At 39.7% G+C, this 17,300-nt stretch overlaps 1 protein-coding gene across 1 annotated transcript in view; it reads left to right on the top strand.

Moving 5' to 3' along the window:
• The window catches only part of SLC22A23 (solute carrier family 22 member 23), a 106,690-nt gene that overhangs the window by 80,499 nt on the left and 8,891 nt on the right, over positions 1–17,300 (top strand). Inside the window, exons 6-9 of the mRNA XM_026676638.2 lie at positions 3,822–3,924; positions 8,107–8,339; positions 11,765–11,797; positions 13,067–13,190. Of these exons, the coding sequence (XP_026532423.1) occupies positions 3,822–3,924; positions 8,107–8,339; positions 11,765–11,797; positions 13,067–13,190 (493 nt within the window). The remainder of the gene's footprint in view (positions 1–3,821; positions 3,925–8,106; positions 8,340–11,764; positions 11,798–13,066; positions 13,191–17,300) is intronic.

Below are 17,300 nucleotides of genomic sequence, written 5' to 3'. Positions count from 1 at the left end.
ACTCTACTAACTAGAGCATATAAAACATTTGCTAGACCAATACTTGAATGCAGCTCATCGGTGTGGAACCCGCATTACATATCTGATATTAATACAATTGAGAAAGTCCAAAATATTTTACGAGAAGAATCCTCCACTCCTCTACTCGTAGCAGAATACCTTATGCCACCAGACTTGAAATTTTAGACCTAGACAACCTAGAACTACGCCACCTCCGGTCCGATCTAAGTATAGTATATAAAATCATACATTGCAATGTCCTACCTATCAATGAATACTTCAGCTTCAACCAAAACAATATAAGAGCACGAAATAGATACAAACTAAAGATAAACCGCATGAAACTAGATTGCAGGAAGTACGACTTCAGCAATAGAGTAGTCAATGTCTGGAATACTTTACCTGACTCTGTGGTTTCTTCCCCAAACCCCAAAATCTTCAGCATTCGACTGTCTGCTATTGACCTCACCCCTTTCCTAAGAGGTCTGTAGGGGGCGTGCATAAGTGCACCAAAACGTGCCTACCATCCCTGTCCTATTGTTTATTTTTTTTTCTTATTTGTATCCATTTCATGTATTTATAACCATGTTTATACTTATACCTGTTATCTAATAATTGTTTGACAAAATAAATAAATAAACTGCAGGTGGTAACTTTGTTCATTTTTGCACAGCATAATTTTAGAAGTCATTGACTATAATGTTCATTTATTCCAGAAAGTTACTTGGTCTCTGATTATGTAAACTGAAAAGTGTATAGCAGATTCAAGAATTTACAATAGAAGAAGCATCATCTTGTCCAAACCTCCTTATATATACTGTACTTAGGTTTCCTTCCCACCAAATGTCTTACTTATCTCAGCTCGATACTTTGTTCTATAAAGTGAAATATAGAACAGCACTTGTCATTTAAATGGTCTTGTTCTCTATTGTAATTTGACCCTTGTGTTCCCTTGAATTCATATTTCGTGTGCTGCCATGAACTGAATTTTGGGAGAAGGATGCTTCTGAATCAAATGGCCAGCTGGATGTTTGTAAAAAACTAATTTGTAGCCACATTAACATTGGCTGCTTTAGAATAAAAAGTAAATACTACAATGGACTCTTCGAAATGCAATAGGTAGAGTGATATGGGCTGTGCTTCAATATAGTGTATTTGGATAATCTATCTGAACCAATAAAGATAGCAAATGTGTTAGAAAGCAAGAGACCATGAGTTCTATGTAAAGTTGCTGGTCACATTTTGATGGAGGTATTATAGAACTTCTTGCCTGCTAGATTTTATAATGCTTGTTTGTTCATGTGTTGAATAAAAACCAGAACTGGGCAATCTCTCCTTTATGTTGCAGAGGTATAAATAGAAAGGTAATTTTCAGAAAAGTTTGCTGAATATGTATGAAAAGAATACAGGTTTTAGAAGAAGTCATTATGTTATTTACACATTGATTAGATGATGTGTTTTGCCATGTTTGTTTTATATCCCATCTTTATTATTACTTTTCTTACAAATAACTCAAGGTGGTAAACATATCCAACACACTTTCCTCCTCCTGTTCTCCCATAACCTCAGACCTGTAAGGTAAGTTGGGCTGAGAGAGGATGACTGGCCCAAAGACACTCACGGCCAAGGCAGGTCTTGAACTCATGGTCTCTTGCTTACTAACCTGGTGCCTTAACCATTAGTCCAAACTGGCTCTCCATTGCCGACAACCTCTTGATAAGCCTAATCAGAAAACCATCATTGTCCAACCCCTCTGAAAATAAAGATATAGATCCTTGTTCCTTTTCACAAAAGCTTCTGTAAAAGGACTGTCACACTGAAAACCTACAGGCATTTCAGTTTTTTTCAACGGTATATATCCACAAACATAGTTTTTTAAAAAAAAACCAAGTAAAACCAGTTCTGAAATGGCCTTCTGTCTGATTATTTTGTTGACGCAACCCTATCTTATCTGTGCTATCTAAGAAAGTCAATAATGTTTATAAGAAGATGAATTTTAAAATCTTTTTTTTCTCTTTTGGTCTTTTCTTCATGTTATATTCTATTTCCTGTGCTTGCTTATGAGATGTTTCACTAATTCAAGAATTTGAGAGAGGCTGAACTTATTACAAAGATTCAAGGGAATGGGGAAATAAATCTACGGGCATGCCAAAGCAATTATCTTTATTTTGCTTGTTTTTATGGCTTGGTCGTAGAAGTTTTTAAGCTACGCAGAAGTCGTCTTAAAGCTGAAAGTTAAAAAATTTTAAAGAGAAAACCATTTTTCTGTATAGGGTCAGACTTAACAATGATAAAATAGAAATCATAGAACTAGGCAAAATGAATTAGATATGAAAAAAGCATACTAGAATAATAAATGGAAAAATCCTATTTCAAAATATAAAATATCCAGAAGGTTTTACCTCCCTCTTCTTCTATTGTTTGAGAATATGGCTTGGTTGGACATTGAAAGCTAATTGACTGTTAGTGCTTTTATGGTTCCTGTGCTAATTCAGATGGTTATTTATTTGGACTTTCGAGATAAGAGCCATGGTGGCGCAGTGGTTGGAATGCAATATTGCAGGCTAATTCTTCTGACTGCCAGGAGTTTGATCCTGACTGGTTTAACCTTGACTCAGCATTCCATCCTTCCGAGATTGGTAGAATGAGGACCCAGATTGTTGGGGGCAAAATGCTGACTCTGTAGACCGGTTAGAGAGGGCTATAAAGCACTGAAGCAGTACATAAGCCTAAGTGCTATTATTGCTATTGCTACTTCCTGGTATGAAAGTTGAATCTTTTTTATTCTTGGTTGTGAAAGGAGAGACGGGAAGGAATTATCAACTCCCAATATGTAGATCCAAATAATTCCCCTACACAGCTTTTTTTTCCCACCAGACAACATCACAGTCTCAAGAGTATTGTGTTATTCAGTTATTCCTTCCTGTATTCAATGCATATTAATTCCAACTTGAATGGACACATTAATATCAGGTAGTTCAATATGGTGACTATATAGTATCTAGGAACAGAGTCTTGCATATAAAACTTAGAAGAAATGCTAAACCTCAGAAAATGTTCAGTAGTCCAACAGTTCTCATCTTCAAATTAGTAACAAATACATATATAAAAACCCACCTCTCTAATCTGCCTGGTCAACTACTGGCATTTCTAATTTGCCAAAGATAGTGAGGTAATTGACTGGCTTTATAAGCCTGCCCTAGTTCCAAATCCGTGTCCATTTCAAAACGTTTTTGTGGCTTCATTCATTTTTAACAGGGTTAACAACTCTCAAGATAGAACATTTAATTCAAGAATGGGCAGAAGGGAATAACAAAGAGATTGTACATTGCCAAAACTATACTAAGCTGAAATAAGAAATCCAGATTTCTTATTAAGATTTTTGTGAGCATACAAGATCTGTTCCTTTCTGGGAATCAAACCAAATAACTGGGTTAAGAATTCTTTAATTTTATGTCCTGCCAGCTGTGGTTGTGGAAATCACAACATAATCCTGAAATTTATGCCTCCTTAATCTAATCGTAAAACTCTCCAAGGCTTTGATAGCGCAAAAAGAAAAGGGGGATAGGTTCAATTAATCATTAATTCAGAAATGAGATCAAGATTAGGGAAAGCCGTATTACTTTCTTTTTTTCTGTTGCATGGTTCCCAAACCTCAGAAACCATGGGCACATGTGGTTTAAACACAATTCACTGTCTAACGGAACCTTGGAAAAAAGAGACAAGGAGCTTTAATTAGAACTTCCTCCTTTCCGCTGAGCTGATCTGCCTCGTTCCCAAATGCCTACCTTTTAAATAATGAAATGTTGCTTTTGTTTCAGAACTAGAGAAAGAGCTTGCCAGGAGACCAAAAAAAGTCTGCATTGTTAAGGTGGTGGGAACAAGAAACCTGTGGAAAAACATTGTTGTGCTCTGCATCAATTCGTAAGTATGAATGGGCCTTGCAGAAACATTATGAAGAGCGCCTCCATGGACAATGAGGAAAATAGCGAAAATGTTCTATCTGTTAGCACCATTAGCAACCCATGTAGCTTGGATGTTAGACCTTTTTAAGTGAATAATAATAATAGAAAACTGCCTGCCTTTTCTCTACAACTGTGGCCCCCAATCTTTTGAGCACCAGGGACTGGTTCTGTGGAGAGACTTTTTTCCGTGGACCAGAGGGAACGTGGTCTGCATCCCACAGATGGGGCTTCGCTTGTTTGCGCGGCCTAGTTTCTGGCATGCCACGGCCAGGGGTGGGATTCAGCCGATTTGGGTGAACCAGGTGTTAAATTTACATCTGGTTCGCTGAACCAATAGTTGAACCGACCGGCTGGCCCCATCCACTTTGCCTCTCCCAGAAGTCTCCACGCGGCCCGTTTTGAATGAGGGTAAGTGTAGGGTGAAAAACGGCCCTCCCGAAAGTTCCAGAAGGCCAGAAATGGGCCTATTTCCAGCTTCTGGAGGGCCTCCAGAGCCCGGGGCAGACCATTTTAGCCCTCCCAGAGGGCCAAGGGAAGCCTCCAGACTCTGGGGAAGGCAAAAAAACAGCCCTCCCAGAAGTTCCGGTAGGCCACGCCCACCATGGCAACAGGGCAGAGAACTGGCTGTTGGGATTTTTGAATCCCACCCCTGGCTGCGGCCCAGTGCTAGTGCACGGACTGAGGGTTGGGGACCCCTGCTCTACATGCAGACAGAGCATTGCATGTATATTTTACACCAGAATTGCTACTCCTATCATTGTTAAGAGGCAGTTTACAGCAGAAGAATTTGTTTTAATTGCTTTGCATCTTACCATCCATTCCATGAGAGTGGCTTTTCCGGTTTGGTTTTCCTATGATTCCAATTGAGATGAGACAAAGTCTAAAACAAGCTGGCCAAAGATATGCATGGAAAAAAACAGTCCAGTTGTTTTTTTTTAAAGTACTTTTGAGACAATTATGACTAATAGCTCTCTCAATGATTTAGAAGAGAGGAGATTCTAGCTGTTTAACAATAGCAGTCACAAAATTACTCTGCCTTCCGTCCTGCTTATACAAATATGTGTGTGCTTATTTATTTGCTAGTTTCATCTTGAAACTTTTTCAGTGACTCCCTTAGCACTATTAAGGTCCCATAATCTTTGCTGCAAAGTTCACTGAAATCTCATTGAAAAATATGACCACCTAACAAAGGAGGAGAGAAATCAGCTAAAACAATGTGTAGATGTAGATGCTTCATTGACAACTGCAAGTACCTAAGCTGATAAATGAAATGACAACAAAGCTCATTTATTCTTCATGAAAGTGATTTTTTTGAAGAAAAATAGTCATCTGCCATCCTCTGGGTTAAATAGTATCATAAATGCAGTTAGAAATCAGGAGATGGTGTGTTCTAGTCCCTCCTTGGACATGAAGCCAGCTGGATGACCAAGGGCCAGTCACTCTCTCTCAGCCCTAAGAAGCAGGCAATAGCAAACCACTTCTGAAATCTTGTCGAGAAAACTACAGGTATTAGTTCAGGCAGTCACCATGACTGACTCGAAGATACCCCTGGCCCCCTCAAATTGAACTGCTTATTTTGTTGCATGCTTTTTCCCCCTTAACAATATCACCCTTGAATGACTGTAACAACAAACAGCAAACAACTAAAAACAGCATTAGCAGGTTGATTTTGGAGATGGGCTGCCCGCTGGCATAATATTTTTATGTAAGGCATCTATTTATCTCAATAATGAGGATGGTAAACGTTCTTTAGGACCCATCTTAGGAATGATTGCATAGGCATGTTCATAGTTTGGTGACTGCAGCATTAAATGCTCTACCACTATGCCTGATGCAGATCTCATATCACTCAAATACAGAGTATTTTTTTTTCAAACATCCAGCTGCCTGGGATGTTTGAACAAGGGTTGTCTATGGAGATATCAACCCACTATGATTTCAGGAACTCTTCATCACCGATACAGGTATTCGTCGACTTATCGACAATTCATTTTGTGACTGTTCAAAGTTACGAGGACACTGAAACAAGTGATGTATGATTTATGACCATTTTTCATACTTAATGACTGTGGCAGCATCCCCATGGCCATGTGATCAAAATTCAGATGCTTGGCAACTGACTCATACTTATGACGGTTGCAGTGTCCCGGGGTCATGTGATCCCCTTTTGCGACCTCCTGACAAGCAAAGTCAGTGGGGAACCAGATTCACTTAACAACCTGATTACTAACTTAACAACTGCAATGATTCACTGAACAAATGTAGCCAAAAAAATTGTAAAATGAGGCAAAACTCACTTAACAACTGGCTCGCTTAACAACAGAAATGTTGGGCTCAATTTTGGTCATATGCCATACAGGACTACCTGTAGTGGGTAGAGACTGTGGGCTAATTTATCAGGCTCTTGTAGGAAACGATTCTTTAACAAAATAAATTATCCAAATATTGGTTGCTCTTTTGATTGTGTTAACTGATGCGCTAACCTAATGTAAATTGTTCATTGTGGGAAAGACAAACTATGAGGTTTCATGGCAAGATTGCTTTGGTACATGGCTTTATGTTAGCCTTTAGATTCTGCAGTTCTTTGTTAGAGTAGAAAAAAATGTCTTTTAGTTTAGAATTCATTATTTGAAACTGCTTTAAAGAAATTAAACAAGTTTATAATCCCTTTTGGTTGTAAACATTGTCTTCCAAGATTTGGTCCATGATCGGTGAAATAATGTTGAAAAAAGCAGCTCATTTCTCATGGACAAGGGTGTGATTTCTTTATTCTGCACCGTTCCTTGTTCTTTCCCTAAAGGAAAGGAGGAGTACAATGCAGCTCACTTTATCTGCATAACCTAAGCATGTTTCAGAATATGTATATTTTAACAAGGGTTTTCACAGCTTTGGGTATTTCATACCAGCAGATATCAGACACTGAAGATAAAAAAAGATTCCCACCAGGTACTACTTAATTGCAAATTGCAGCTGTTCCGTGCCAAGATTTGCTTAGATTCATGGTGGAACAATATAGATATATTGAGCAGAATTATTGTTCCATCATGAATCTAAGCAAATCTTTGGGAACCAAGTGCATTCATGTACAGTTTTCTGTAGCATGTTGCTTAGTTATTGTGACGGTGTCTTTTTCCACAAGGGGGAAGAAACTTCTCATGTAGGCAGTTTAAACTGAATGGCACTGTAGCTTGCGTGCCAAGTCTTGGCATATAGAGGTCCACATACCAAGCTCTCCTTAATGTTTCTAGAACAATTCTGGTATGATAAAGCTAAATTTTCTCCTGACATCCAAGCAAATGGGAGAAATACATCAGTCACGGTTCTCCTCCCCGCCCCCATGATTCTTAAAAAGGAAATCTATTTCTTTGGGATTGGGCCAGTGGTGGTATTCATTTTTATTTTTTTACTACTGGTTCTGTGGGTGTGGCTTGGTGGGCGCGGTGTGGCTTGGTGCGTGTGGCAGGGGAAGGATACTGTAAAATCCCCATTCCCTCCCCACCATACAAACCTGCTTTCCAGCCCCATTCTCCTGTGCAGGGCAACAAAAGAAGACCCAGCCAATCAGCTAGGACTCTGGAGAATAGATGGGGGCGGGGCCAACCAGAGGTGGTATTTACCGGTTCTCTAAGCCAGGGATCCCCAACCTTTTCACGCGCGGCCCGGTTCCGGCATCAGCTGGCGCAGCCTGTTCCGGCGCCAGCTGGGCGCCACCATCTTTTTTGACGAAAAATCACTTCCGGTGACGTCACGAAGTGATTTTCGTCAAAAAAGCGGCGCTAGCGCTTCCGGTGAGCTTTTTCGGGTAGAAATGGCTTTCTACCCGGAAAAGCTCACCGAAGCGCTGGCGCCGCCATCTTTTTGATGAAAAATTGCTTTTTTACCAAAAAGATGGCGGCGCCCAGCAACCAGCGGCCCGGTAAGGCTTGTTCCGCGGCCCGGTACCGGTCCGCGGACCGGCGGTTGGGGATCCCTGCTCTAAGCTACTCAAAATGTCCGCTACCGGTTCTCCAGAACTGGTCAGAACCTGCTGAATACCACCTCTGGATTGGGCTAAGGCCCACATGATAGTCTTAAGTAATCATTTAGCATACGGTCATAAAAGGAATGGTTCCTGTTATTTGTCTCATGTTGTCTCCCACAGGCTGACTGGATATGGAATACACCACTGCTTTGCAAAGAGTATGATGGGTCATGAAGATAAGATGTCCTTCACCAACAATTTTTATGCAGACTATTACACCATGGCCAGCATCACTCTGGTATCCTGCCTGGCTATGTGCCCAGTGGTTGGTTTTCTCGGGAGAAGAGGGGGGCTCCTGCTCTTCATGATTCTCACTGCACTCGCTTCTCTTTTACAACTGGGCCTTCTCAACTGTGAGTATCAGCATCGGATTGTTGCGAAGCTTAGTTCATATTCGCTGGGCCCTGACTTTCAGATTACTGCAGGGTTTCCAGTTGATTACGACCCTTAGTTGTAGGTAGCAAAGATAAGAGAACCAGCACAATGGGCAGTTAGAAGCCCTGATTATGAATAAAAGGGTGGGGGGCAGAAGGAACAATGTAAATTTGTACATTTTTTTAGACCTTTCTTTTGCCAAAGCTTAATATAGTCTCTCTGTATTACCTCGTCTTCTTGATTGTAGTTCACGGGTGTCCAATTCGCAGCATCGCGTTGCCATCCCATGACGTTTCGCGATGGTTTTCCCCTTCACGGAGCTGGGGTGGGCATGGCCTGCGTGTGACACATCCTGCCCGCGGGCTGCCAGTTTGACACCCCTGTTGTAGTTGATTCCCCATCTTCCCAATTTAACTTCTAGCAAGGCTATATAGAACAGGGGTCTCCAACCATGGCAACTTTAAGACATGTGGACTTCAATTCCCAGAATTCCTCAGCCAGCTTTGCTCCTTTGCAAAGGATGGCTGAGGAATTCTGGGAGTTGAAGTCCACACATCTTAAAATTGCCCAGGTTGGAGACCCCCTGCTATAGAGGGCTCTGTCATTAAGCAAAGTGAAGCAGCTGACTCTGGTGACAGATGCTGGAGAAAGGAGTGGGTGTTAGAGGTTAGAAGTGCTGTGTGCTATGCAGTTTACCTTGGATCTTTTAAGTCAACGTTAGCCATTAGTTGCATGGAGGAGGCTAACCCATTGCTTGTGTGTTGAAGTAAAGAATGCCTTGCATCCAACTGGCTACTGTATTTAGCAATGTGTCTCAGGCATTATGCAGTCTTGGGCCATCCTTGCTGTTTTGCTCTATAACTCCCACTACCTCATTCAGTGGCTGCTTGCAGTTATGTCAGGGATGGAAAAATGATTTATCTAGCATTTACAACCTCTGCAGGTCAGTAAAGCAAAGGAAAACACAAGCAACATCATAACCACAGTTACGGTTTCACTGAGCAACCACTTCCCTTAACAATCAGGTTGCCAGCTTCAGTGTGGTAGCTAAACAAGGATTGCCTGTATCAAGTTTTCTCCAATGGAGACTACCGTCGTCTTGTTTTACTGAGGCAGTTATCCATGTGCTACAAAGGAAGTCACACTGTAACCAGCATGAGATGTTGTAATTAAAGGCAGAAAATTCTAACACCTTGGAGTGTGAATAACAGGTAGACTGGATCTCATTCTGACAAAACAAACCAGGCCCTTTTAGTCTTCTGATTTTTCCATTAGCTTCCTATGCATACACATTTTTATTTGCACATTTTCATATATATCTTACCCTTTTGGGAAAGCACCAATTCCACAAAGCTCAGGGGGAAAAGTGTATGAATTATTAAACAACACACGTGCAAACTATGAGAAAAATGAAAAGAAAGGGAAGCATAGTGAAATTATTGTACATCGACAGCGTTCCCTGTATTCCTCCATACCTTTCTATCTTTGCAAACACTTCTACCATATCCATTCACTTCTTCATACATTGCCTTTTGCTCCTGAAATTTCTCACCTCTCTTTTCTGAACTCCATGTAAGCGTGACTTCCTTTGATTTCATTTTCCCCTCAATCCAGACACACTTTATATATTTCTTTTGTGATTTGATTTGCATTCTCTACACGACCAAACCATCAACATACTTTTGTCATGTGGCTCATTCACTGAATCCACATTCAGACACTACCCACTCAAACCTGACTCAATCTCTTCTTTTACATGCATGCTAAGAACACTATTTCCACTGCCTTCAATATACATTGTGTTTCCCTTGCCCTAACCCAGGCCTGTCAAACTCCCGGCCTGCGGGGCAGATGCATCACATGCTGGCCACACCCACACCCAGTTTAGTGAAGAGGGGAAAAGTCACCGTGACGACATGAGTTTGACACCCCTACCATATCCTATTCTCAGATATAACAAAGCAGAAGCACATTTTAATACGTAGCCATTTTTATTTCTTTTGATAGCCTTTCATTCTTCACATCAGAATGCCTATTACTAAATACTGCATCTCTACCCTTGCATATCACAGTGTTGATTTAGATATTTTGGTCATGGTGTTGGTTTAGATATTTTAGTCAGGATACCACAAATGCCAGTTTTACCCCAGGTAGGGCAAGCTACTCTGTGCAGGCTAGGATCTCTGGATACCACCTTACAAGCCAATATATTGACATTCCACTAGCTAGAAGGCTCACGCAATGCGCTGACACACTCCAAAAGCTTCCTTCTGAGAGAAAGACCAAATTATAAAATGATAGTTGTGCCCTGTGTACTTGTGGTTTTATGCCATGAAAGCTGCTAGTTATAACCATCTATTTTTTTAAAATTCAATACTATTTTCCCTTTTCAAAGCCTAAATTAATGTTGGCCTTGTGTGCCTTTTAGTAAGAGATTGTTACGATTAGGTGATTCTGACGATGACAGATATAATGAAATATGGCACCAGGCTTTTGGGGGGCCTATTCTAGCAGAAGCGCCATACGATTTATGCCTCCCATCAAACTTTGAACATACCATACATACAGCTCTTAGCAGATGCAAAATGATGATATATTTTTTTGGCATTCAAAAGCTAAGAAGGATTGTAGACATTTCATACATGTGGAAGGAAGAACATTAGAGAGTTTCAGTCTATAGGGTAGACAGGGAAACTTTTCTTTGGAAGAAGACAGTAACAAATAACTTCCATTCTGTTTCTCAACTGCATGGATATTATCCATGTAGACACACAGGTCAAGCTTAACTCCAAGGAAATGTTACCTTCATATAAATACAAATGACAGCAAAGCAGCTTTGTAAAATTTTATATAGTGTTGCATAAAATAATATTGAAATAACCCAAAGATGTCTTGAGAAACAGGAAAAAAAGTGGAGATCAGGTTTCCACATGTAAGCATTCAAGAAGGGTTGAGTCCTAATATTTACAATAACAAGATTTTGTGGGAGGTCCCTTCCAGTGACACTTGCCTAAAATTTTGAAAGAGTTTGGTTTTTTAATACTGAATCTTTGTCTAATATTTTCTATTTTCCCTACTTTACCAATATAAAAGCTTTTGTTGAGCCTTTGCATTCCTTCTAGGCCTGTAATCCTTCACCATTATGCATCATTATTATCATCTCATTAGAATTCTATCTTTTTATTGGGAATTGGAGATTTAATGGCAGGCCAGGCCCTCTGGGAAAAGGATGTATTTCCACTTTATCAAATCGTTCAACAACAAATGTGCTGGGGTAGTTAGAGGAGCAATTCTACACTGTAATTTTTTAAAACAACTGCAATTGCATGTGTGTTTTTCTTCATATGATCTTTCTTCTTTTTCTGTTTCCCATGTTTTAATCATCTTATCGTTCGGAATCCAGTGATAGGAAAATATAGTCAACTTCCAGACTCAGGTATCGTTTCCAAATCAGTTTTAAAATGTGATTTAATTAATGTTACTGAATCTTCTTGCTCTGGGGGTGCATTTCAACCATTTTAAGTACTATAAGCCAGTTTTTAGAAAATCCTATTTCGCCCATATTATTCCCTTATTTCAGCATAGCTTTGTCCATTGGTTCCATTTAATATCTATTGTTATTGTGTTTTAACTTCCCCAACAAGCATACTTTTAAATCGGGGTGAACAGGCAGAAACCTTATTGGTCAAGGCACCTCCCCCCCCCCCCAAAAAAAAAAACTCCCACAAAAGTGCAAGTAACAAAACAAGGGAAAACATCAGACATATGGGGAATAACTACAGTATCTGTAATATTAATGTGTAATTAATTTTAATCAAATGTAAATTTAAATGAATCAAGTTTAGACTTTCTCCTGGTTGTGTCTCCTTTTTGGAGCGCTTCCTTGGGCAGCCCCACCTCCTAAATTTGCACAGCCTTGACTTTCATGGCATGGGAATACCGTTTCTCTAATAAGGCGGTGGCGTCCTCTTGGTCCACCCCTCTGGGGGCGGGTGCCCGGCTGGTGGGGCCTTGTCAGGGGGGCGACATTCGGAACAAAGCCTGGCCCCCTCCCCCCTTTTTTTAATGCCTAATTTGGGGGGGCCTCATGCCTAAACATGCTGGGCTCCTTGGGGGGTTGTGGAAAACAGGGTATCTATTTCTTGAGCCCAAAGGCATGTTTTACCTGCAGGTGTAACAAGGTCCTGTTTTTTTCTCTTTTAGACTAATTATAATTACATAAGAATGGGAGCTCATTTTTATTCTCAGTGCCATGGATGGTTGGTAAAGGCAGTTTTATCTCTCCATACTTCAGATGAGAGATAAGAGAGCCAGTTTGGTGCTATGGCTAAGATGCTGCCCTAGAAACTGGGACACTGTGAGTTCTAGTCCTGCATGAAGCCAGCTGGGTGACCTTGGGCCAATAAATGCTTTCTCAAGCCTGGGAAGAAGACAATGGCAAGCCACTTCCAAAACCTTGCCAAGCAAACTGCAGGAATTAGTCCATGCAGTCACCAGCAATCAACACTGATTCAAAGGCACCAATTCACAAAGGCAAATGAACATCCATAATGGCCCTCAAATTGCCTTATACTTTCTCTTCATTGTACTCTCCTAAATGTGTACAAGAGCCCACAGTTGTAGTTTGTAGAGGGGCACTTTGAACAGGGAGCTGCCAGTCCTTGAGAGCTGAATGCAAATGACATATTTGCATGTTTCTAAACAGGTATGAGTGACACCATAAAGGACAAATTCTCCATTGCGTTTTCCATCGTGGGGATGTTTTCATCGCACGCAGTTGGAAGTCTGAGTGTATTCTTCTGTGCAGAGATCACTCCAACAGTAATAAGGTATTTCAATAAAGAGTTCATTCTAGGAAGAGTTCCATCCTTAAATAGACATTGATCCTCCGATCAACTAGTTTTAGGGTTAGACATTTTGGGGCAACTGAGTCTTATGATTGTTATGTAAAGTTCCAAAAACTAGTAAGGACATTGTTTAGTTTTGTTGTTTTGTATACCACCTGTGATTAGTCCATACGGTAACTTTGATCCTTAAATCTAATGAAAGGAAAGCTGTTTGCTATAATTGGAAATGATTGTGGTTATTCTCCAATTGTCCTCTGCATTTTTCTTTTTGTTTAATCTATATTCCAGTCAGTTGTACATAGTTATCCCAGTGTCTCTTTGAGCGTCATAAAATGATTTGAGCTTGGGGAATACCGAAGCTTTCAGTTATCAATGAATTAACAGGCTTAATATAAAAAGAATAAAAATATTCAGGGAGCTTTTTGTTTAATAGAAATTTTAATCTGTCTCTCCTTAGTCCTTGTCTTCTAGTCCAATCAAAATGCTGATTTTGAAGGGATTATCACAATCATATTCTTTTTAAAAGGTCTTCTCCATGCCATAAGGTTCTTCAGAATATTGGCAAACCAAACATTTGGCATGTCCAGTTACCTCACTATTGTTCTTTTTACCTGGCTTTATTGTTTACACTTTTGTGGCCAACCATTACAGGAGTGTGTACATAAGAAGCAATATGTACACTTTTAATCAATTCATAATGATGGAATCAAATTGTTGCATATATTGACTTAATATTCTCTTATCATTACATTTTAAATTAAAAAAAAAACCTCCCTCTCACCATCATATGATTTGCAGAGTTATTCTGTTGTTGCAAGAAGAAAGGCAGGAGACATTGTTTCTTGGAGGGTCATGTGATGGCTTGAGCTCCTTAGACAAAAATATAATGATTTTTTTTATAAAATAAAGGTGGATTTCATAATTTTATTGCTAGCGGTTGAATGGTCTGTCCAGGTTTTGATGGCAGTTGCCGGGTGCTTTGTGACTACCATTAGCTTTGGTGAGAATTTGCATCATCTAGTGCAGGGGGCTCCAACCTTGGCAACTTTAAGCCTGGCGGACTTCAACTCCCAGAATTCCCCTGCCAGCAAAACTGGAGACCCCTGATCTAGTGGTTATAATCTGCAGAGGAAGCTTCACTGAAGGCGAGCCAATGTGGTGTAGCGGTTGAGGGACTGTCTAGGCTTGGAGAGAGACCTAGGACCTTGTCATCCCATATGCAATAAGCCCATCTGGGCGACATTGGAACAGTGTGGTCTACAATAGTTTGCCATGGCCAACTTGCTATGGCCAATTTGTTGCAGGACAATTTGCCGTGGGACAAGAGTTACAACAATATCGAAGAAATAGTGGAATAGAAGCATTAAAGAAAGAGTGCCAAAGGAGGGAAAAATTAAATGTGAATGAGAAAAATTAAAATAATTTTTACATTATTTTAAATAATTAAGTTGAATTGTTGAATTGTCCTGCAGCGAATTGTTCCATGGCAAGTTGGCCATGGTGAGTTGGCCTTGATGAATTGGCCATGATGAGTTTTCTTATTCCGGGACCAATCATCCCTCTCAGTCTATTTGTCCCTCCAGATATCTCTGACTGGATTTAGTACTTTTGACTATCAGATCTTTCCCAAAAATTTAGGATAGTGAAATAAATTGTAACGCATGCATTGTTTCAAGTAGCACCAGTGCTCCTGCTCATATCGGTACTATTATTATTGTTGTTTGTCACGCAGTCAGCCAAATGTTCAGACTGGATTTGGCATTTTTATCAACCTATCGAGTCTTTTCCAAGGATCCGGGATAGGCAAATGTGGCTGTGCTAAAGGTATTGTCACAGAATGTAAGCTGTTCCAATACCGTTAACACATGTATTATTGCTGTTATTTTTGCCTGCAGCAAATGAGATATTAGCAACTATATTAGACTTTGCATCTGTATTGCTGTCATGAACACTGTAGTTACGGGGCATTGTAAATATTAGTGAGATGATGGATATACAATTTTTTGCATACTGTTATTATATAACTTTGTAGTAAATCGAATTAATATTGGAAGGGAGAAGATTAAGCTTCCTTTAGCTCTGTTGATAAAAGGAAAAATTTGAAGGGCATAAAATATTAAATTATTTTCTTGCTAAAGTTATTAGGAAAATATTTTTAGGTTTATTTTAGAATATAAACCCAGTTTGATTTTCAAGAACGGATAACTCAAATCGAACCAACATAAAATCTTCTCAATACCCTATTCTTTACAATGAACCAGCGTCATTAAAATTGTATTTCTGAGTCTCGATGTTTCCTGTTAATTTTCCTAAGCTGTATAATTCACGGGCTCTAAATTTGATGAAGATAAGTTCATAAAAAAACATTTTTAGCTTTCAAAAATCAAAGGCATTGACTGGAGGGGCAGTTACTGACATTTATTAAAAATTTGTGTTGTTACAAGAAAAGATATGTTGTGAACAATTTCAAACCGAACTGTAAAGCAGTGGTCTCCAACCTTGGCAACTTTAAGACTTGTGGACTTCAACTCCCAGAATTCCTCAGCCAGCAAAGCTGGCTGAGGAATTCTGGGAGTTGAAGTCCACATGTCTTAAAGTTGCTAAGGTTGGAGACCCCTGCTGTAAAGAGAAGTGGAGAGATCCTTCAATACAGTTTCATTCATTCATATGGCTCCTTTATGACTTGGCTGGCTCAGGAATTCTGGGCAACTCAAGTTCACAAGTCAAAAAAGGGCCATAGTTCCCCACTCCTGAGATAAATGCCGATCCCCCAAGTCTGGTTGCTTTTTCCAGCTTCTCGCTGCTAAGCAGTTAAACATCTCTGAAGAATCCTAATTCCACATTACAAAGGACTGATAATTAGATATGCGTCCAAACACTTCGCAAAGTGAATACCCTAAATCTCCTCTAGTATTTTTTTGGTGTGGAATAACTGTGTATTTTGGTTACCGAAAGCAGAATTCTTTTCAATAGGATGAGGTATTTATGAGGGAAGAAAAAGGTTCAGTGAGGGTACAGGTGCTAAGAAGCTGGGCCTTTCCCATTTGAAACATTTCTCAATCTCCTTACCCAGATCAGAATCTGGGCAAACGGGTGGGAATTGAAATTGTCTCTTCTAAGAGTCTGTTTTTCTTAGTATCACTGAAAGAACTCGCCTCATTGTTTCAGTGAAGCTTATCAGTGTGTGCTGTGACAAGGACTGTACTTTTCATGCAGTTTGCTGGTTTGGATGGAGAGAGTGATTGCTCAAGGCCAATCCAGTTGGCTTCTGTCCTAGGGGAGGAACCAGAACTTGGCTTTCCCTGTTTCTAGTCCAGCACCTTTATCATTATGTCACATTTTCTCTCTTCATTCCGGATAGAAAAACCTGGATTTATGTTGTCCTTTACTTTATTGTTTGTGCAAAGAGGACAAGCAGAAAATTCAAAGGAAGCTGAAGGAGAATCACTCCCAATCATTTCAGAGAGTGAGAGAGATAGCAATCAGAATGTGTGAGAGAGTAATCCCTGAAATTATTTGGGAGTGATTCTCATTCATATTCCCTATTCCATTGAAGTATATGTGCATATTTCATGAAAATATAGGAGCAGCTTTTGGAAACTCCCTAAAGTGTGAATATATAAGTAAAAACATTTTTCACCAAAAAAAAGCCTATCTTAGAATCCTGACAGAGCCAATATATTCTTACAGATTCCTGATTTTAAGCACTACCAGAAGTCAGTGGATAATAAATTCCACAGACTGAATTTCAGGAGCTGAAAGAGTGTGATCACTTGATCTCAAGAGGACTGTTACAGAGAGATAAAAGAAAGATGGAGAAAACAGCAGATACATTTATTTGGTACCTTCCTTAAAAAAAAAACTTTGGAGGCTGACCTTAGATAAAAGATAGGTAAAGGTGGACATAACAAAAGTATCTGAATTCATGGATAGTATGGAAAATGTGGATAGAAATTGTTCTGTCTTCCACTGTTTGATCAAAGGATGGTTTTATTCTGAATAATGTATTAAATCCAGAGAGTCACACTTAGGGAAAAAAAATTTTTTAGAAATCTGTGAGAGTTTGCTTTGTGATTAAACCATCTGTCATTG

The sequence above is a fragment of the Notechis scutatus genome, chromosome 3 (genome assembly GCF_049901735.1).
Source record: "Notechis scutatus isolate UNSWTSFEM ecotype Mainland chromosome 3, rNotScu1.2, whole genome shotgun sequence".
Classification (NCBI taxonomy): Eukaryota; Metazoa; Chordata; class Lepidosauria; order Squamata; family Elapidae; genus Notechis; species Notechis scutatus.
This window is presented reverse-complemented; position numbering and strand designations above follow the sequence as displayed.